The sequence below is a fragment of the Tribolium castaneum genome, chromosome 7 (genome assembly GCF_031307605.1).
Source record: "Tribolium castaneum strain GA2 chromosome 7, icTriCast1.1, whole genome shotgun sequence".
Lineage (NCBI taxonomy): Eukaryota > Metazoa > Arthropoda > Insecta > Coleoptera > Tenebrionidae > Tribolium > Tribolium castaneum.
The window spans coordinates 10405554-10429192 of NC_087400.1; the positions used below are offsets into that span (position 1 = coordinate 10405554).

At 29.5% G+C, this 23639-nt stretch overlaps 1 protein-coding gene across 6 annotated transcripts in view; it reads right to left on the minus strand.

Annotated features, from left to right (window-relative positions):
• Nucleotides 1-23639, minus strand: part of sick (sickie) — a 269698-nt gene that overhangs the window by 209702 nt on the left and 36357 nt on the right. Inside the window, exons 1-2 of one of the 6 annotated variants that reach the window (XM_015983906.2) lie at nt 17203-17430; nt 12417-12647 (exon numbers count right to left, since the gene is read on the minus strand). The exons of 3 other annotated variants lie outside the window; for them this stretch is intronic. In XM_015983906.2, coding sequence (XP_015839392.1) covers nt 12417-12500 — 84 coding nt within the window. In that variant the 5' untranslated portion in view covers nt 12501-12647; nt 17203-17430. Of the gene's footprint in view, nt 1-12416; nt 12648-17163; nt 17431-23639 lie in introns of those variants that run through there. 2 more of the 6 variants (XM_015983905.2, XM_064357824.1) reach the window with 2 other exon arrangements.

A 23639-nucleotide genomic window follows, 5' to 3' on the forward strand; every position in this document is an offset into this window, starting at 1 on the left:
TGCAGATTACGGGAAAAATGTTGAAAAAATTCCTAAAGTTATATAGTGTTAACTTCTTTAGTTTTCATTATTTTATTATGTTTTTATGTTTCATACCAGGTAATCGTTCCGTAATAAAACGATGAATAATTATTTTTAAATTTACTATCAGATTTTAGCAGTTTTTGTAATTTAAAAAAAATTAAATTTATCCAAAAAATCACAATGTGTAGATGTGCCAACACTGGGAATTATTTCCTAGGAAACCGTTTCAAAAATAATTTATTTTTATTGCTGCTCAAATTCTATTCGATCATGACTGTTAGACAACGTTGCCACATATCATTTATCTAAAATCCTTTATTTATTATAAACTTTAATACAAACATTTTTTTACTATTTTTACCTTTATATGTAACCAGTTCTCTACCACACACCATTGTGTTGGTGCGCCAGTTTTTGAGCACGCTGTATAGCAGCAACAGTGTTTATACCATGAATACAAAAAAAATCGTTACAAATTTTTATGAACCACTTTGACTACCAAACCTGAAATAAATAAATTGATAGTGTCCCCAGATTTCAAATATTATTTTCTTTCGTTTCCTCCAGGCTTTAGCTGGTCGATGCAAGATTTTTATTGAGAATTTCAGGTTGTTACTGTAGGTAACCATTATTTAGAAGTTTTAGAAACATTTCGGTTCAATTAGATATATTTAGTGGCCATTTTTTACTATCTCAACAAACTATTTATTCTTGTAACCTCACTTAAAAAGAAATTGCCGTAAAATTGTCATTACAAACTATTTTTTGCTATTCTGTTACAAGAGCAGTTGCTTCCAAATTTCTCGTTTAAAACGAAAAAATCTAACGATAAACTCTGGCCTTTTTTCAATTTATTTGAGTGTAACCAAACAAGAACCATTATTATAACCCTTTTTCTTTTTTGCATTCAAAAAACTTAACGACAAAGTTGGTTTTAATTATAGGCTAAGTGATCGATACTGATTCACGTCGCCTCAATGTCTGGTATCCAACAATTTCAGCATTATCACAACATACGTGTCTCGACAATAAAAATGAATACAAACGATGGTTAAATAAATGAGGAGTTGCCAACAATTAGGACAAAGTGGCGACACAATAAAAAATTCCACCCTCTCGCAATTTTGCGGAATAATAAACTCGTCAATTTTTTCGTCCCTCTGAAAATTTGACTGACGTTTTTCATATTTTATATGTTTCAATTAAGGGAAAATCCCTCGTTGTTCGACGTTCATCAATCACCAAGTCGATAAATAAAGTTACAACCCCTGATGGCTTTAACTGCTTGTCAGCGATAAAGCGCAGTATGTTGATTATGAGGTAGGAGACAGTTCGCGGAAAGATATGAGGCTTTTACGAGGATAAGGGCACGTTGTTGCCCATAAAACTCATTTAAATACGATTTTTTATTAGCGATATTTTGCAAATTTAATTTTTACAACACCTACACCTTGCTATAATTTCGGGACAAAATGTCTCCGTTTGTTATTGATCGAGGGTTTTATTTTATATACAAAAGTAACAAAGCATACATCTTTTATGTACCCCCAAGAAAAACACCTGAGACTTTCGTGACTCGCGTTATTATTGCGTTTTTGAATCAGTTTTCCATTAGGGAAGAATGCTGCGTTTAAAGTCGATGAATAAATTATAAAAACAAAGTTTTCGCAAAAAAAAACGAATAACACATTTTTTCCTGTGGGATATCTTATAGAGGGTGCTGCATTTTGGATGTCCGAATAGAAGATCTTCAAAACTAAGAGGTTCAGAGAAAAACGAGTCACACATTCTCGGGTCCGTTTTTTGAGAAAATAATTTTGGTGAAAACCGCATCCCGCCATCGTTTTTGGTTTTGACTTATAAACAAAAAATGACATTTTAGCGAAATTTTTTAAAATTCTTATCTTTCTTACTATAAAAGGTACACATTTGAGACAAAGATAATATACAGGCACTTTTTTACAAAAAATTTAATAATGTTATCAGATGTAATGAGTTAATAACATAAAGTTGTTTTTTTTAACCGGAATCATAGTTGGCTATGACATTTGTGAAAAGCTTATTTTTTCCGAACTGAAAACAATATAAATACAGTTTGATATCTTTTACTTACTTTTGATAAAAAATATATTTAAAATATTTGAAAGTAGTTGGCCATGGAAAAATTATTTCACATAAAAGGTGTGAATAATCTGGGATTTTTGTGTTTTTGAATTAATTAGCGTTTAAAAAATCACTAAGTAATAAATGCTTGTTGGCTAATATATTTAATTTAATAGTTTTAATTAAAAATCCAAAATTTTTTCATGGCCTACTACCTGCAATAAAAAAGCGAAATTTTATATATTTTGCCTACTACCTGCTATAAAAAAGCGAAATGTTATATATTTTTTGTTATTTAAAAATAATGTATTACATAAATAAAGATTTCAAATAAAAAATAAGCTTCTCAAAAATATCACAGCCGCCTATGATTCCGATTTAAAAAAATTAATCTTTTTGTTATAACAGCTAAACAAAAGGTTAAAAAAATCGCTGATAACATTATTAAATTCTCTGTAAAAAGTGCCTGTATAATGTCTTTGTTTCAAATGTGTATTTTGTATAACAAGATAGATATTAATTTTTTGAGATCTCGCTACGTCAACTTTTATTTATAAGTAAAAAACAAAAAACGATAGTGGGATGCAGTTTTGACCGAAATTATTTTCTCAAAAAACGGACCCGAAAATGTGTCACTCATTTTTCTCTAAACCTCTTAGTTTCAGAGATCCCCTATTCGGACATCCAAAATGCATCACCCTGTACATGTGGGTTCCCTGAATGGTTAATAAAAAAAATGTGTAATTACAACAACAAACAGCGTTTAAAAACTATACAATACCACACACATCTTGCACATAAAGCAACCACAACAAACAGAGTCCAAACTATTAAAACGCCGTAACAATTTTCTTTACTGCTCCTGGAATATCATCTTCAAGTTTCGATTACAAGACTGGTGGTAACAGAGTCCCGAGGGATGTTTTCCATTCCCCTCATATAATTTATTTGGAATTATATGGATTCCGATAATACGATAATACTTTTATCTGCTGCACTAGATTACCCTCAACTGCAGCACACGTTTCGGTAAAATCTGGCGCCAATTCAGCTTTTCTAATTGTGTACATTTAATTCTTGTTCGTTTTTCCTTGGAACGAGGAGCAAATGTTGCGTTAGTCATTAGATACACTTAATTTTGTTGCAATTTGTTTACGATCGTGCTAATAAAATGGTTTGAAGAGCTGAATGAATGAATGAATGATGGATCTGTTGTGACCGGAACGCCAAAGCTCGTTAAGACCGGAATCTCGAAAAAATCAAACTTGTAGTGTCCTCGATTCGCTTGGAGGAAGTCAATGTTATGGAATCAAGTGGATGTTTTACATGATAGTGAGATCCCCTGTTTTTATGTGGCAAGACGGGCCGAAATTTATGGGTTTTAAAATTAGCCGGAATACACGAGAAATACGAGCTTTTATGTTGATTAAAGTTTAACAGCTGTTGTATTAGGATGGCGAGTTGCTTGCATTTCATAAACAACCAATTGAGCTCATGTCTGGAATTTGTTACCGGAGGAAGAAACAACGTAAATAGGAATTCATTTACAACCACCATTAAATAGTTGTTCGAGATAATGTTGCAGTTTTTGAGCCATCATAAAGCACTACATTTATGTTTCGCTGGATGATTTTAATTATAGTATTATCGACAGTTACATCTAAAAAACATTTCTTCGAAAGGAACAGATCTTGATTCTTCGGTATTCTAAAAATTACTATTTCTGTAAATGTTTAGCACAAAACTATTATCAATTTCTTTTTGATTTTTGTGCAGTCGTCCTAAAATTTTGTTTCTCCAAAATTTATTCTTACGTATAACTTTTTAAAGAACTGCAGATTCTTTTTATAAATGGTATTCCAATCTCTCATTTATTTCTTATAACAAGTAGTGTACAGGGTGATTCTTGTGAGGCCGACATTAAAAACTTTTTAACTTCTATTAAAGCTAGAGCTTTGAAATTTTGTACACGATCCAAGTCGACCACTCTAAGTTTAACTAACTTATTTTCATATTGCTGAGCTTCCGGAACTACAAAAAATTGGCGACAAGTTTGAAACTTTAAATAGTAACCACACATTTTTGCATATTTGCATTCACCTTGTCAAGCTGACTAAAATTTACCCAAGTTTTTGGTACTTATCTAGTATAGTTTCTAACATGTTTTTTTTTAATTTTTATTGGAAGGATTTATCTAAGATATCACAGCTCTTGAACCCTTTGCGATAAGTAAACCTATCTCTTACAGTTTAAAAAAAACACAAAAAAAAACGATTTTTTGTTATTTATTTATTTAGTTTTTAGCTGTTTTATTATCGAATGAACGACAAAACAATAATATTTAATTAAAGTTTACTATAACTTAGTAAATTATGTAAAAAAAATATCAGTCTGCTATCGATTTTTGAAATTCTTGAATAAAATGGAAAACAAATCTATCATTTCTTTTAATTAATAGCAGAATTTTATTACTATTTAAAATTTCAAAGTTGGTGCCAATTTATTTTACTTTGAGAAGCTCAGCCTTTTTGAAAATAATTTAGTTGAACTCAGAATGATCGATTTAGAGCGTATACAAAATTTTAAAGCTCTAGCTGTATTAGGCGTTAAAAAGTTTCTAATGTAGGTCCTAAAAGAATCATCCTGTATTTTTTTGACAAATCTTGAAAAGTATTTAAAATTTGCTATGCCATTAGAAAGCTTATCAAAAATGATATCATAAAATATAAATAAAAAAAATTACTTAAAAAAACTCATGGTGTTTTATTTGAAAAAAAAAAGAGTGATTTAACTCTTTGCGTTTTGGCACAGCCTGTATATTATCTGCGTGCTTTAACTAAAAGTCGACTATTTGGTAAAACTACTAGGAATTATAAGTTTTATTTTGCAAATTTATCGGAAAATGTTGATAAGCGACTTCGCAGTGATTGTTCAAAAATGGGTGTTTTTTATAACGAAAAGTTGAATAATTCTGAAACGAAAAGAGATAGACCCATAATAGGCCCTAAAAGAATCAGCCTGTATTATTATACGAATTTTATAAAACATTCTATTGTGGCACAAATAGTTTTGGAGCACAACGAAGGAGTGCTCCAATAAAAGGAGTGCTACAACTAAATCTTATAAAGCGAATGAAGTATACTATTTTTTTTATTTTTTATTTTTGTTGTTTGTTTTTGTTTAGTTTAACTTATGAAAATCTGTTCAAACTATTTCTCTTAATTTTGTTAATTATTCGGGCTTTATCAATAAGCAGCTTGACGCTGTTTACAGATCACACACTAAATTATGGTGATGACTGCTGACCGTGATGACCCAGCCCAGCACCCAGCACTGCCAACACAACTCCAATTAATTTACTAAAAGAAGTTGCACAAAAATTCTCTTTGTGAAACTACTTTCGGTTTCACAATGAATAATTTGTAAAACCAAAGTACAAAAAATATTTTTAGAACACAAGAATCTCAATTTACTTTAATACATCTATTTCTAAGTAGAAATATGTTTCGATTTTTATTTAATTTAAAATGAACTGGAAATATAAAAACAAAGTTGAAAAAATCAATTCTCAAACCTCGTTTTCTCCACCTTTAATCGCCTGAAGCAAAAGATCAAACACTCCTTTAATAAAACTGCCGTAACGGAAAAAGTGCACATTCCGATTTTACCATCAAGATCTAAATTTAAACTCTTACATTCAAAAGAACGCCTCGTAATTTCATTCATAAATCACAAAACGCATCGAATTTCACGCTAAAACCACTTCTGATGATTAATCCGTTTGCACATCACTTACAGACGAAAGAAGTAATTTTTTACCAAAGTATTACTCCGACTTGTCATCGGCAATATCCCTAAACTAATTGCTTTCAGTTCCACTAATAATTCGGTAATTAAATAATAAGCACAACAGTTCTGTTACAACTTTAATCATAATAAATTCCAATTGAAGCTCAATTATTATGATTAAACCTAGCGCATCCACCAGAAATAATGTATCATTACTGCAAGTACAGTGTTATGTAACAATAATTAATTAAATAACGAGCGAGTAAATTAATAAGTGCACTGAACTAATAACCGTTGCAAACTTGCATTACCATGGATTTGGTTAAAAGTGAAATTTTCATTAGGAATGCTAGTCTGGCACGAAGGAGGTTCAAATGTTACAAAAGAAGTCAACTTTAAGAAATAGCGTGCAAGTTTTGTTTAGATTTTATCTTTTTGTGTATAAATATTGTTTACATTTCATTGTTTATGTTGGGATAAAATCGACTGTTAGTTATAACACGAATTGTTTCTCATTTGATAAAATCGGGAAAGTTATCAAATGCAATATTTGACCATCAATTCCTAAATTAGCTTTGTTAGAGTGAAAATCGATGTCTATAATATAATAACAAGTTTTTAATTTCCAACAATGCCTACATTAACATGAGTTCGGATTGCGTTCGCTTGTAGCAAAATTAATTAATTACGCTCGAACAACAATTGGTTAATTTAATGCGAATTGTTTTTTGAAAATATATTTTAGATATTATATATTTATAATATATTTTTATATTTTTCCATAGTTAGATTTTTCGTAAAAAATGATGTAACTTTGTATAAACAATTATGGGTCTATCTTTTTTCGTTTTGGAATTATTCAACTTTTCGTTATAAAATAGACCAATTTTTGAAAAATCACTGCGAAGTCGCTTATGAATATATTCCGATAAATTTGCAACACAAAAACTTATAATACCTTGTAGTTTTACCAAATAATCGATTTTTAGTTAAAGCACGCAGATAATATACAGGCTGTGCAAAAATGCAAAGAGTTAAATCACTCATTTTTTTCAAATAAAACACCATCAGTTTTTTTATGTAACGATAGCATTTTTGATAAGCTTTCTAACGATATGGAGTAAGCATAGCAAATTTTAAATGTGTTTCAAGATTTTTCAACAAAAAATCTTTCGATTGTCGTTAAGAAAATAGAATTGTTTCATTTGAAAAAATTGCGTTATAGAAGTTTTTTGATAACCATTTCGAAAAAATACCAACCATAATTTTTTGACAGTTGACAATTTTGAAAAGTATGGAACCTTTTGTTATCGAATACAAAGAGTTCAAGGGCTGTGATATCTTATATAAAATCTTGCAAATAAAAATTCTAACAAAAAACTTGACATATGTCAAAAACTATGATAGACAAGTACTAACAACTTGGATATATTTTACTCATTTTGTGAAGTTGAATTTCAAATATGCAATAAAAATATGTGGTCGAAATTTAAAATTTCAAACTTGGCGCCATTTTTTGTAGTTCCGGAAGCTCAAGCATTTTAGAAATAATTTAGTTAAACTAAGAACGGTCGATTTAAATCGTACAAAAAATTTTAAAACTCTAGCTGTAATAAAAGTTAAAAAGTTTCTAATATAGGCCCTAAAAGAATCACCCTGTATATTTTATTACAAAAAAATTTGTTAGCGTAGAATCTGATAAGTCAAATGGAACTAATTAAAACTAAAACTACAAAGTATTTTGTTGCAAATTTGCTGGAAAATATTAATAGGCGACTTCGCAGTGATTTTTAAAAAATTAGTCTTTTTCATAACGAAAAGTTGAATAAATCCGAAACAAAAAAAGATAGACCCATAATAGTTGATATAAAATTACATAATTTTTTTACGTAGAATCTAACTGTAGAAAAATATAGAAGATGTTTCATTTAAAAAAATATAACTTTGGTTACCACCCTGTATACAACTCCCTGTGTATAATAAAAATATTTTTAGTTTGTGGAGTTTAAGTCAATCTATCGGATAATAAAAACATCATCGCAATATTTCAAATAGCAAAAAAGTTATAGACCGATAACACACCCGTGGGTCACCCTGTATGAAAGATTTTTCAGTTTTGTCATTGTCATTTTTCCCTCGTCTAGCGTCAGGTGCCTCCGTTCAATCAGGTCCCGAAGTGTAAATATAGTTTTCGTCAAATAAGCAGGGTTCTGTGAATTTATCAAAGGAAGGAGAATTGGGAATTGGCTGAGATCAGAGAGTCTCCTCTTCTGCTTTTCTCATTTTCGAAGTTTCAGCGACGTCGTAAATCATCGCACAACACACATACAGAGAGAGGCGTCTGTGTAAACTAGGGAGAGATGTTTTTACATAGTTTTGGGGACAGGGGGAGGCTTTATTGGGCATTTTTTTCACTAAATTATAATCGCCTGGCGATTTATTACGTTTGTGGAGGAAAAGAATAGTAAGGAAGACACCGGTATATGAATTTGATTTATTAAAATAATCTGGCACCGAGTTTGAAACAGTTAATTAAATTAGCGCAGCGTTCGTTTGAAGTCACTCTTTCATCTTGGATTTTTCTATTTTTGATTGCTGTTATGACAACAACTAACGAGTAATGTGAAGCGCATCAAAATGATGATTCACTCAAAGTTTTGTACAGCTTTCTAATAAAAATTCTAGAAATGTTAAAGTAAAAAAAAACAGTTAAATCTAGCCAATTAACTTAATTGAGATTAGCACAGATGTTTAAGTTAATTCCTCTAAAGCAATTCGTAACTAATAGAATTTCACAGGTCTAATCTTAGCGCTCCAGTTTGTAACTCAAATGTAAACACCTAATGTTTGCGAAGTTTCAGTCTCAAATGTCAACGTTCCAAGTTTCAGCACGATGAAGCTTTTTAGTTTGAAGACAATTAAAATTAAGAAAATATATCTTATCTCCAAAATTCTAAAAACCATGTAGCAGTATTCATATTATGTTGCTTTTTAATAACATCTTGCTAAAAAATGTTATATTTAATATTCTGAAGCCTTAGACATCAAAATAATAGAAAGAATAATAACAACTTTCAGTATTTCTGGTATTAGCTATTTCAAAACTGTAAAAACGCCAACGTCGCATTTTCTCATAAAATCAGCTTTTATAAACTATTCATGCACTAATACCTATTTTACAATTTCATTAACCTCTATGAAAAAAATACTTCGGTAAAATGCGACGTTGGCATTTTTATAGTTTTGAAACAGCGAATACATATTTTGTAGCCAAATGATGTCGTACTCATTTGCTTTGATAGAAATTAACTTTTTACCTTTAATACCGTCAATTTTAATAAAGATAGAAACAAAAGAAGTGAAGTAAAAAAAATATTTTCATGTTACAAAATTAAATAAGACAATATTTTTTCAAATATAACAAATACGAAAAAAACAATATAAATAACAAACCAATTTTTTTTTTGTCTTTTGGAAAATTACAAAATGAAATGCATGGTAAACTAAGAATAAATTAAGGTGAAGTTCTGTTTCAACGGTGGTAACAGAGCTTATTTCTTTTGTCATTCCACAGATTTTTCATCAGTAAAAATATTATTTCGGGAGAAGCATTAGATACTCAATGGGAAACAAATGTTGTTATGTATTTTTAATTATTGTATTAATCTTTTTCCACATCTGTTTTCTAAAGTAAAATTATATCTGGTAACACCTTTAAAAATGAAAGTTCATTATACAATGTATTAGCTACATTTTTCCAATTGTTCCCACATTCTTTCTAAATAGTTCCAAATCGAACTATTTAGAAAATATTGAAAAGGCATAGTTAATAATAAAATATTTAGGATGTAATTAAACACGCTATCATAAAATTTCTAAAATTCAATAATTTTAGGGCTTTTCTTTAATAATATCAGTTTTATGATAAATATAAAGAATGGTGGTAGATGAATCAAAAAAGTAATAGAAGAGCAAAGTGATAAACGAAAATTTAAAATCGCATTTTAAAAAAATTAAATAATACGACTGGGTATTTATATGCCAACATTTTTTTTTAAATATACATGTCATAGTGATTAAATTAAAATAAAAAGTAAAAAATGTAATAAAAAAAAAGTTGAATTATAAGTCGATTCCACAAGATTTAGTTTCAAAATGAAAAACACAAGTGCCAGAGTGCATTCGAGAAAGTATTCTCATCTAATTGTTAACAATTAAAAGGAATTACACACTTAATTTTTTTAATACACTTACTAAGGAACCTTGGAATAAAACATTAACAAATAAAAACCCAAAATCATCGGAATAGGATTAAATATTATTCTGATGTAAGTTAAATGGTAATTGAACCAAAAGGTCAATAATTATAGATAAAAAATTATTTTGCAAGTATGAAAAAAGACAAAGTCTATCCGACAATATAATATACAGTGACGGTCAAAAAAATTACACTCCTCAAACCGTAGCCACAAATGTAATGTGTACGTTTGGCTAGTTTATAAGCTAGCTGGATAATTAGAAACTAACCTGTTTGTTGAAATTTATGGCCTAAAAGATTTAATTAGACTTTTGATATCTAGCTCGGTTTGTGTGGATGTCATTATTTTTGATCGGCGCTGTACATTGGAAGATATTTGAAAACAGATTCCCATGTTAACGCTAGATAGTAACAAAGCTGATAAATAAATTTAATTAATACAGAAAATTTAAAAATTAAAATATAGTATTTTAAAGTATAAGTGGATATTAAAATCTATAAATCATGCGCGATTTTTCAAGCACGACGGCAAGTGTTTTAAAGTCCTCTACTTTACTACTTCTATTGTAAATTTCATATTTTTATGTAATGAATTTGCAAACGAAAAAAATTATCTAAGCCTGACTTAGTACTTTTAAACAGAAAGTACAAAGATTCAAAACAAATTTTAAAATAGGTATTTGTTGTTAATATTGATATCTAAATTGTATGTATTGTTCATTTTTAGCATTTTTATCAATCTATTTTTTGTTTCCTTTGCAATTTTTTGTTTCATTATTTTGACGTTCTCTACTATATCTAATAAATTATGTACTAATTAAAAACAGTCAAATTAATTCTGATTTAACTAAAAATCGCTAAAGACCGGTTTATAAAAAGCTCAATTAAAGTTAATTGCGTTGTTAAAAGTTAACAACACAAATGGACCAGCCAAGCTGCTTCAATTTGGTCACGTGATCAGTTAGTTAATCACGCATTTAATTGCGAATTAAATTAATGACGCTCTAAATTAATGACGCTCTATAAACCGGTCCTAGAAAATACAAATATTCTAACCATAGATTAAACATTAAAAATTAGTTAGTCTGTATTTATAATTTTTTAAAAGGTTCTTTTTTTGTGCAATAATTAGCCTCTGTATTAACAGACAATTCAGATTATATTTAACATCGAGTCGTTTCTTTTAATAATCATTTAATATTGCTAATTGCAAGGTTGTAGGACAAGAACTACCTTGACATAAATTGTTTTTCACTTCTTGTATTTTTTTTATTAAATGTGCCGTTTTCGGCTAATATAATAAAATGTGAAAAGTTGCAGTCGATATTAGCTCGGCCATTGCAAAGCTTTTTTAGAAAAAATTAAAAAATATAGACCAAATCATTTTTTATGCTTAATCTATGGTTAAAACATTTTTGCACATATTCGCAACACACTTGTACATTATAATAGGGAATACACTGTTATAGGAAAAAACTTACGCAAATAAGAAAAATTAAGATCAGGAAATTATTTAATCAAGCACAAACTATACAGGGTGAGTCAATAGTGGGTTCTTTCTGATTTTTTTTAGTATGCAAGTGATAAAACTGATTCCAGCTGACCAGATCGATAGTCGTTAAAACTTTCGAAATTAATCCACGATTACAATGTTCTAAATATTATCAAGTTTGTCTTGACAGTTTTGCTAAAATTTCATTATATACTATTATTATTTAAAAAATAAAAACCAACGTTGATCCAATTAGTGTTTTTAAAAATTAAACGATGTTTCAAGTGGTAAGTGTAATTAGTATTTTTGGTTGCATCTTAGGACATGTCAGAAATAACACACTATTGACTCACCCTGTACCTACATGTCACAACAGCTTATTTTAAAAGTAAGAATGTTTTAGATGTTTGTGGAATTATTAAAAAATATTTTACAACAATGTTGTCTGTTTAACTTTACTGAAAGAAACAACAAAAAATATAATTATGGTACAGTATGTTAAATTTGCATGAATAAATATCATGCCTGTCTCCGATCGACTCCACTAAGCTCATCCGCTCACAACCGTCAAAAAAATCACGCTTCCGCGAGATTTAATTTTTCCATTATAACTCCGTGACATGAAACCACCCCCATATTAAAAACTCCAACTTTGTCATAATTTTCTCCTCGCTCTAAGCGTCTCGTAAGCGCATCTCTCGTTCAAGTTTCCTCATTGCACCTGCGAGATTAATAAATCCGGCAACTAACCTGAACAATGGACTTGGTCTGCTTGCTGATATCATCCGTGGAGCCCTGCGTGGAACGGGGCCCCCGGATGCACCCCGGAAACATATCCTCTAGGTTATCCTGTCACCATTTTCACTCAACTTTAACCAAGTTCAAAGCACAAAAATGACATCGTTCACCCACACTTTCCCCGATCGAAAACTGATTAATACCGAACATGGAATATCCATTCCGGTGGTAAGAGAGCGTCGTCTGCACAAATTGATTTGTGTCAGCGAGGTGAAGGAACAAAACGGCGGGAACAGAAAGTGGAAGCTTTTCAAAATAAATTTAATGAGTGGTGGCAGACACGGCTTTGTGACCGGAAATCCGTCAGTTAGACATTCTCGATCACGTTCGACAGCTTGGAATGGAACAATGATCTTACATCATCGGTTTGGCGAAATTCGCATTCATTATTCATTGTAAACTCTTTTTCTTATAACTGAAATTTCGAAAGTTGGGAGAGCTGAAGACTTAAGTTTGAGCATATATTGGCCACCTGTACGTACAATTCGAGAAGACTTAACGACACTTTATCCTCTAATTTAGGCAAAATCCCAACAGTGAACTTTGTAATTAGTTCGCACCCCAAATATGGTGTGTAAAATCTACAACATTTGTGTCTTCCTCTATACGAAAAGTAATAAAATAATATCGAAATTTGTAATTTTCGTTTTTATTTTTTTAAGCGAAAACCAAAAAAACTAGACGTTTTGTTCTTCAGACATTTTTTACAAGAAATCTAAATCTGTCATTGTATTTTCCAAGGCGTTCTTGATGTCAGAGTTACTACACTTAACTTTGGTTTTTCTTATAGAAACCATATTCGCTTTTTGTATTTTTGAAAAGTGTTTTTATTCCTGATTAGAACGATATATCGCGTGACATGATCGAATCTTACATGCTGATGAAAATGGAGAAAAAAGTATTTTTGCAAAGCGTGCTTTGGAAAAAACGCCAACAAATTTTGTTTTTAAACAAACTAGATTTTAGACGTTTAAATGAATTTGGATCTGAAAGGTTCACATTTCCGCCAAGCTTACTTATTTTAAAAGTAAACGACAACATAAAAATACAGAATGTTCAAAAATTGGCGCACCAACTCAGTGGTACGTTGTTGAGGAGCATGTGTAGATTCCGGGAAAAATCTTGAAAAACTTGAATTTTTGAAATTTGAAATATTGAAATGTTAGAATTTTTACGCACCCGGTATAAAAAAATTGAACATAACTTGTCTCTTATTAAATGAGAAAGCTTTCTTGTAGAAAAAAGCGAAGTAAGGTTAATAGTTAATAAATTTTCGACAATCTAAAAAAATCAAAATAACTTGAAAATCATTAATCACAATATCATACAGGGTGGTTCAACCCAGCAGTTATTAGTAAAGTTAAAGTTAGACTTTTAATATTTTGTAGGCGTTATACTTCAAAAGAATATTTTTTATTATATATACAGAGTGTGCCAAAAAATTATGACATCATAATAATGTCTTATTTGCTTTTTACATGGCTATATTTTTTATTCAAATTGGTTAAAGGATTACTGTTGAAAACATAAAAACCCAAAAAAATCGGTACACCTTTAGTTTTAAAAATTAATAAAAAATACAAACAGCAACACTAAACTAGTACCTAGGTACGTGTTAACAGACGGTACTGAATTACTACAGGGTATTACAATTTACTTAATAATAATAATTAATAATTAATAAAAAGTTCTTAATGTTGTGAACACCCTCAAGTAATTTATTCAGATCACTCATACTTAATTAATAAAGCTGACAGACTTTGTTCAAAACATACGTCATAATAATGTTATAAAAAAGTACTGTGTCTATTTTTTATTAATTTGTAAAATTAAAAGTGTAAAACGATTTTTTTGGTTTTTATTCTTTCAACAGTAATCCCTAAACTGATTTGAACAAAAATTTAAAGATATAAAAAAAACTAAAAAAGTATCCTAATAAGCACAAGAAATAACAGTATGGCATTAAAAAATTATTACATTATTTGTCTAATTACATTACTTTTTAAATTTTTAATTAATTATTACATTTTGCATAATTAAAAATATTTTCTTGAAATGTGTCCTAAAGAAGGTATAAATAATATCTATAAAGTATCAGAAGTTCTAATTTAATTATAACTGAGCTACAGAAGACAGGAGCTGTGCTGGACCACTACATATAAAAACGTTAACACAGATCGATGCATAATTATTTTTTTCTTGAAACAATAAAGAAAAAAATGAAGCATTCTATTTCAAAATCTTGAGTTTAATAACTTTTTTCGAAATTTGAAAACGTCAAAAAACAAATTTAACACTTTAAAAAAATGCCCAAAATAGTTATTAATTTTTAATACTTTTAATATGGGGTTTAGAAAAAACAGTTTATAAATCAAATGATTTTTCTTAACAAACCATTCTTCAGTTAAATCATATTAAAAAAGTGAAACAAACTTAGTAACTTAACACTTGTTTTGTTGCACTGAAATCTCGTCAAAAGACGTCACTCTTATCAAAAGATCATGTTATAAGGCGAAAGAATAACTTCTAAGAGACGTAACATTAGATAATAAAGCTGGAAAAACACAAACGTGTTATTAGTCTTTTGCCATCCGAAACTAAATTCGTGCTTTGACAGAATATTAAATTGGCAAATTTTCGGTTGAGATAAAGCGAATTATTTTAAGACACTCACGAGACATCTAAACGTTATCATGCTTTGAATAAATTTTAGATCTAATCAACGTATCCACCTACATATTAATGAGATTCTCAGTTCATTCGTCATTTATTCGATGTATATTATGCTGTTATTAAGTTGTCATCGTGTTAGACGATTGAATATGAATCAGTAAGTAGACATCCTATGAATAATTTTGCGTTTATATTCATTTGATTCGCATTTTTACCACGAATTCGAAGTGTATGGTGATTTGCCTTTTCCCAGCAAATCTTATGCAATTCAGTGACATAACACTAGCATTACGTTGAATTACAATTTTCGGCCAACACAAGTCTAGAAAGACACTTTATTATTAAAGATATTAACTTTTCCTTTTTTTAGATTAAAGCTGCGATCCAGCTGGATGTTTCTAAAATATTGCGGTATTTATACAGGATGTTCCAATATTAAAAAAACACAAAAATTATGTTTTTTCAAATGGAACGCCCTAAATTTTACTGCGTTTTTGGACGTAGCTTTTAATACGGATAACTTTATTCGCAAATTGTATTCTACTTAAATTTTGCAAAAATTTGATTTTTTTGACAGAAATACGTTTTTTAAACATATTACACTAAAACAAAAAATCGTTGAAAAGTCGGACTCTCATCACCAAAAAAGTTCAAACTTAAATCAGTTCCAATTGTTTAGGGAATTACAATTAAAAATCTAGAAAAATTAAGAAGTTTGTTAAAAGTAGACTAACTTAAAAAACTTAAATGGAACACCCTGTTTTTCGTTCTTGCATCTCAATGATTATTAAACTCTCTATGTACAAACATAAAGCTTAAAATGCCTAAAATTAATAACAGATATTTCACTTTAAAAGTTAATACACATTAACCATACCATATCGAAAAGGTTTGTGGCTGCGGTTTTAGAGGTATCATTCTTTTTGATAGTGACTATACATTTACAGTAATTTCAGGAAATTGCTGCCAAAAAACATTGAAAATATGCACATTTTATAAATGCATATGCATTTATAGAATTTTGTCAAAATAAGCATATATGCACTTTATACGTATTTTGCATATTTTCTGAGCTCCAATCATAACCATAGCAACTCCACCACAGACCATTTGTTGAAGTTTATACGGAAATTTAAAAATTCGCCATTAATTAAAATGTTAGTAGTTATTTCACTGCAATAAATAACAAATAATGGCCTAAAAGTATAACATTAAAGTTATTAGCAGAAAATTTCACTGCTTGAGTACTGAAACAATAGTTAATAATTTTTTTAATGATTAATGTGAAATATATTTTCAGTAATCAGCAAAAGACACTTATTTGTTAGTGTTAAGTTATTCAACTTCCAACAAACCTCTTCATTTTTTATCTTCATGATTGCAGTAAGCTAATAAAAATAATACATCATTGAAGTTTGAACTTTCTTCATTAAAGAGGTGAGAGATGTACTTAGTTTTAATGTAATGATTTAAAAAAAAGCGTTTTTTTGTCAAAAAAATCAAGTTATTTCAAAAACAAAGCAAAATCAACCAATAACAATTTAGCTTAAAAACATCTGTGTTAAAAGCTACATCCAAAAATGCAACAAAATGTAGCTTATTACATTCATAAAAATATAAGAAAACGTAAGTTTGTGTTGTTACATATTTTAGAAACACCTTAAACACTTAAAATAATTTTAAGTAAGTCAGGGGGTTGGTATGTACGGCTTTCGTAAAAAAAAATTCTAACATTCACAGGTCAATAATGAACTTTATCACATCGCTGGGACACCCTGTATGTATCCTCGTCCCAGTCAAATGAGAAAAACATTATGGAAATTCAGCTTATTATTTTCGCTTTATTTAAATTTGAAATTCAAGTCACATGGCTTCATTTATCGTCAAAAAAGGAGCAAAAGCCTCATAGTTGTAAAGAAAGTCGTCGAAACAATGGTCAATTAATTCATTTTCTCCAAAAAAGGAGTAGGAAAACCCTCCACTTTCCGCTTCCTTGCCCATATTTCGCAGCATATTCTCAAAGAACCTAATTGACACAATTCCCATTTGGCACACGCACCCTCACCAAAACTCGGAGCAGCGCATTTTCCATCCGTTCCGCGAATTAAACTCGCCGCTTCATAACACGACCGTCACTGACCGGCAATTTTCCACGCCGCCGCCGCCGCCGCCGACAGCGAATTTTCAGGCGTCTAAAAGCGCACTGAAATCGGGAGTTCAGCGGACGTTTTTGACGGCGAAACGCACACGCAAGCGCGACACGCACTGAAACAGACACGCGGCACCTGAAAACAAACACTGAAAAAGTGAAACGTGACGGAGGAAACGACGGACGATGCGCTGACTGACAGACTTTGCTTGGATTTTCCTCGGTTGGTTTCGGTGGAGTGGAAGCTATTTTCGGAGAGGTTTATGACTTGGTGCATCTAATGCATTCATCGCAAGTTCGAGAGAAATCGGTCATTGTTGAGGCACTTACTTTTACTTATCTATAAAGGCAGCGAATTTGCTACCTTTATTAGAGTTAGAAGTTTCGTTCTTGAGCCATAAATTTTGTGTAGAAACAAGTTGAAAAAATCAGCAAACTAACAAATAGGTCTAGATCACGTTACTTCAGTCAATTTTGACTGATTTACAATTTTTTTTAGCTAGAATAACTTCATTATTTCAAACCAAAAAATAAAAACCAGTAACAAATACAAAAATAAAGTAACAACGCTTTTTATCCATTTTTATATGGTTATTTACTTAGAACCAACTCTAAGCAGTAGCCTAATACTGGGCTACAAAACTGGCTTATAATTTCAAAAAGTTCCACTTAAAAAAAAAAAAGAAAAACTGCCGAATTACGTCGATATTACCTTGCTTCATTCAATTCATTTAATCAATTTAATATTTCTTGACTCATTATTTGTCGAGGTTGAGATCATTTACCCTTCTATAATCTCCGAAATGTTTACAACAATAAAAAATAACTGTATTAGAAAAATTAACAGAAACTGGAATTTATTCCAAAATACAACAGCTCAAAAGAGACAAAATTACTTGTTTTTCAAAAAGCATTATTTCAGTTAAAAACTTATTTCCAAAAATTCTAGAAAAAAATTAATTAATTCACATAAATCATAAAGTGACATGCATATGTAAAACAAATTGTGTGTTGCATTTCATTTTTAAAAGACATGTTTTAAACAATTTTTCAAAATGTTATAAAACAAGAAACACAAAGCACCATGACTCAAAATTTAACACAATATGTTAAAAAATAAAAACAAATTGAAGAAAAAGTAAAGCACATAATTCAAACCTTTGAGTGGACTTTGCTTTTTTTTAAATGCTACACTTTGACACCACAATAACATTTCTGACGTCATTCGTTTTGAGTACCATTTAAATTTTATTTTTTTTAACGACAACTAGCATTTTTAATTGGTGTTTTAGATAGTACACATTTTTATCTTTATGGTAAGTATAAAAAAGTCAAAAAATTGGGCAAGAAAATACAAAAAAAAAGAAAAATAAAAAGTTATAAAACTTATTAAGAGTACTACACAAAGAGATTTATCTTTTTGTTTTATTTTATTTTAAGAGGAGTAATTGTTTTTTGTTTATTTTTTTGTGTTTAGGTGTCATACATGTATTAAATGTTTCCATACAGTAAATAATGATACAAGATACAAAAAACTATATAAAACAAATGGAGCTTATAAAATAAGTAAATAACAAAAAAATCAAGCCCATTATGTTTAATTATCAATATTTTTATTATAAATTAATTTTTTTAATTTCTTCAAATCGACCTAATTTTTTTGAAAAATTACTACGAACAAAAATAGGAACTTTGTGCATTTCTTTTGGTTCAGTTTGTACAGTGAAATCTCTCTTAACAGACACCTCCTCTAGACAGACCCATCGCATAAAAGGACATTTTTGTTAGCCCCGTATTGAGCTAAAGTATTTCAAATGCTCTTGTTTCTCTTTTAAAATAAAAACTAAAACTAAAATCAAAAAAGTTTACCCGTGTTAACATTAAAATAATAAAAAACACAATTGGGTTACCCGTAACTAAAGAAATGTGAAATAGAAAAACCCAATCAGCAAATATTGTTAAAAACAATCATGAATAGGTGATGAAATGGTTTTGGAAGTGTAAAACGTTTGTGAAGAAGAATAAATAGACCCATTAATAAATTCATGGGTTTATAAAAGTGCATAATAAAAATATTCTGCTTTTCAAATCCATTGTGGAGATGAATTTTTAAGATATCTGAAGAGTGTCTAGACATGTTTTGAATTCGCCAGCATACGGGTATACATTTTAAGTACAATTCTAGCAATGGAATCAAGGATTGGTGAAAAAGATGTAGCAAATATTGAAGAAAAATGATTATTTTTTCCCAGGAAATAATTGATAAATATTGGTATTGTATAAAATATTATCATGCTACCACTTCTTTAATAAATTATTTTAAGTTTATGTCTATATACATTAGTCTATATATCATTAGTCTTAAGAGGACACCTCCTTAAACCGGACAAAAAGCATGTCATTCGGTGTCCGCTTATAGGAAGAGATTTCACTGTGTAATAAAAACAAAAAATAATTAATTAATTAATTAATTTAATTAATCAATCAATAATAAATGTAATTTTGAGGTTAAAATGACAGCAAAAATTATAAAAATTTTAACGAGTAATTTTTAACTAATTAATATTTATTACTATAAGAAATTGTGATTAAATTTCTGACAAAAAATAAGGTAATAGCAAGGTGATTTCTGCATAATATTATAACTTCTTACTTTACGAGGTAGGTACAGCAAGAAATACCTTCAGCAGACCCATCTGGCATAATATGCAAAAAAAATAATACAGCAAATAAATTAGTGCAATCCTGTTGTAAATTCTGTTCCATAATTTTTTTAAATTCTTATGTCAAAAGCTCTAAATAAATACAGTAAAAACATTTCTAAACCATCACACTTGCAGAGAAATCCTTTTGTTTGTTGTCTTAAATTAATAATAATTTATTGAAGAAAATCTGCACTAAAAACAAAATAACCAATAAACAAAAACATTTTTCTTACATGTTTGTTAACTTTCTATTTAAAGCTTGCTCATTACCAACTTAAAAGCAAATATTTACTTAAGGTACACTTGTACTTGTAATTAAAAAAATCAGAAACTATATAAAAACTTGCTGACACTATGAAATTGTTCTTGTGAGAAGACGAAACTTACAAAAATAAAATGCATCATATCTTGATATACAAATTAATTTTTAAATCTGACTGTAATCAAAACATGAAATACTATATGTAAATTTATGAGAAAAAAATACGAGTTATTAGCAATGTCTTGTAATAAAATTAGTTAATATTCTTAAATCCTGAAAAACCACAATTCCTAAACGCTCTTTGAGGTCTTTATTTTATATCTATTTATTAGAGATCACATTTTCACAGCACAATATCCGACAGCAAAATTTTACATTTATCACCACTTTGAGGTGAAATGTCTGACGGCATTGATCTAGCATTCTCAAACGTTGCATGATCGAATGAGAAAACGTAAGATAATCTACCCTAGATCCCCCATAAATTTCAACTAAACTGTCATACCGGATTTTTAACGCAAGTGTGGACACGAATGTTGATAACATGTAGTTAGTTGGAGTCTAATAAATGAATTACTAGCTTTTAACAAAATATGTATTTTTAGACTTCAACATTCCACCGGAAATGCCTTTTTCCCGTCGAAAATAAATCGCATTCCATCATCCAACTTCAATACCTCCACCCTTTTATTTGTTACATCTCAAATTTAATTGATTCGGAATTGTAGGATCCACTCTCTTATCAAACGTAATCATGATTAATGTTCCTTTGAAAGTGACAGATTGCCCGAATTCAATCGAGAGTTGCTTCGGTCTCTCATCAACTTTATTGATGTAATGAATGGGTCCCTCAGACCTCAAACCGACTGATTTATTACTTTTAAACCCGAAAATTCAATGAAACGTTAAATAAACAAAAACGTGGCTTTTATATGTTTACTTTAAATAATTATCGTGTGGTTCTGTTTAGAGGATTTCTCCATTAATGGCGGAAAAGTAAGCAGTGTGTCATAATGGGATATTTTACGAGACGTTTTACGATTCCTATTCAAGTATTTAGCCATTTACAGGCCACATTTACTTTTATGGAGTCTATGGCTAAATGTATATTAGTTTGAGGTTTATTAGGAAAGATAGCGAATGATTAAGAAACACAAGCACACACTGGGTGAGTCACTAAAACCCAATTAATAACTGTTTCACTCCATGTACAGGATGTTCCGTCTATACCCTACATTAGAAGTACACGGAGTGCCTAAATCTTTCCCTTGATGCTTTCAGATTTCTAAAAAAAATATCAAACTCCCAATTTTTTATTTTGTAGAACTTAAAGCACCCATAACTTATTTTTTTCAAATGAAATGCCACAAGTTTTATTTAAATAAATGGTAGAAAATTTAGTTCAGCATCGATCTGTGTCAACATTCAACATTGGTACTCAAAAACTCAAAATGCCTAAAGTCATATTTTAAAAAATCTGGAGCTACAAACTAATTTTGTTAACTTCTTCAGTTTTCATTATTTTTTAATGTTTTTATGTTTCACACTAAGTAATCGTTCCCTAACACAACGATGAATAACTATTTTTAAATTTCCCATCAACCTTTAGCAGTTTTTTTAATTTACAAAAAATTAAAATTCATCAAAAAATCACATTTTGTAGATATGCCAACGCTGGGAATTATTTCCTAGGAAACCGTTTCAAAGATAATTTATTTTTATTGTTGATCAAATTCTATTACGATCGCGAATGTTAGACAACGTTGCCACATATCATTTATTTAAAATTCGTTATTTATCAATAACTTTAATACAAAGAATTTTTTTACTATTTTTATCTTTATATGTAAGCAATTCTTTATCACACTCCATTGAGTTGGTGCGCCGGTTTTTGAGCACCCGGTATGTACTTATGTTTAATAGTTTTCAAATTACAATAAATTTTTGTTTGAATTGAGAAAATCAGCCATAGACCTTTTCTCATAAGTTGTTAGGAAACGAGAGAAAAAATGGGAGAAATTAAAGTTTTTTTAAACCAACATTCAATGAATTTATTTTGTTTTCACAGAACGGCCAAAACAATTTTGAACAGAGTTTGTCGTTTGTTTAATCAGAAATGTATTTATGGCAAATTATGCAAAAATAGCTATAACCTATCACAGATAGGTCTAGGGAATGCAAATAACGATCGATGCAGAAAAAAATTCTTCTCCATCTACTAAAATAAAAATTGGACAGACAAAAAGTAAGTTTTGGGTACTTTAAGTTGTTCAAACTTAACCTTAAAATTCTTGGGTCTATTGGAACTTCTTTTCCAATTTTGAACACCCTGGAGAACAGCTATAAGCTTTCTTTTTTAATGTTCGAAATGTGATTTCAAAATCTCTAAAGCCAAAAAAGTTACCAATAGTTTAAGTGACAGATGCAAATCCAAAAGTTTTCCAAAAATCGTAAATATCTCGAAAACGGTTGAACTTAGATATAGAAAAATCTAATTAAAACTTCCTTAAAATAACACAACTAATCCAAAAACGCAGTGAAAAACATAACTTTCCATTTAAGTTAAGAAAGTTGATAGCGACTTCCGTTATAACCGAAAATGCCGCCATGTAAGAAATATTTTCATTAAACAGAACTCAAAAGATTATAGCTGAGTACCACCTTTCAGACAAATATCTTTATTAGAACCTTTTAAACTTCTAATGTGGAGTTTAGACGGAAGAGCGTGAATACATACAGGGTGATCCAGCTCAGCTCCTGTCCTCTGTAGCCTAGTTATTAGTAAAGTTGGACTTTTAATATTTTGTAGACGTTATTAATACTCTAGGAAGTATTTCAGAATTTTTTTTTAATATACAGAGTGTCTCAAAACAGTATGACGTCATAATAAAAAAAATCATCGCATGTTATTTATTTTTAGTCCTCATTAGAATGCCTATCTAGCTTTTAACGTGTATAAAGTTTTGCAGTAAGGTTGTAATAAAAAAAATTGACTTTGACTTAAAAAGAAATTGCGTTGAAACCATCTTCGATAAGTATTAATTAAATTTGTCATTAAAATACTTGACAAAACGAGTTTACAGCCATTAAGGGTCGGTTTTACCATATGTGATTATATTTGATAAACAGTGAAGAACAATCGTTCTTATGATTTTAACAATGGTTTCTGTAGATTTATTCCACTAATTAATTTAACTGAGGTTGGTGAAACCGACCCTAAGAGATTACATTATTTTTTTAAATTTTTTAAATTCTCCAAAATTTAGCGTTATTATTTCATAGTAATTTTGTTTAGTTATTCATTCATTATTTTTTGTGATATTTCGTCGTACGAATAAAATGAAGTAAATGCTTTAACTTGTAATAGAAAAAGATAGACGTAATAT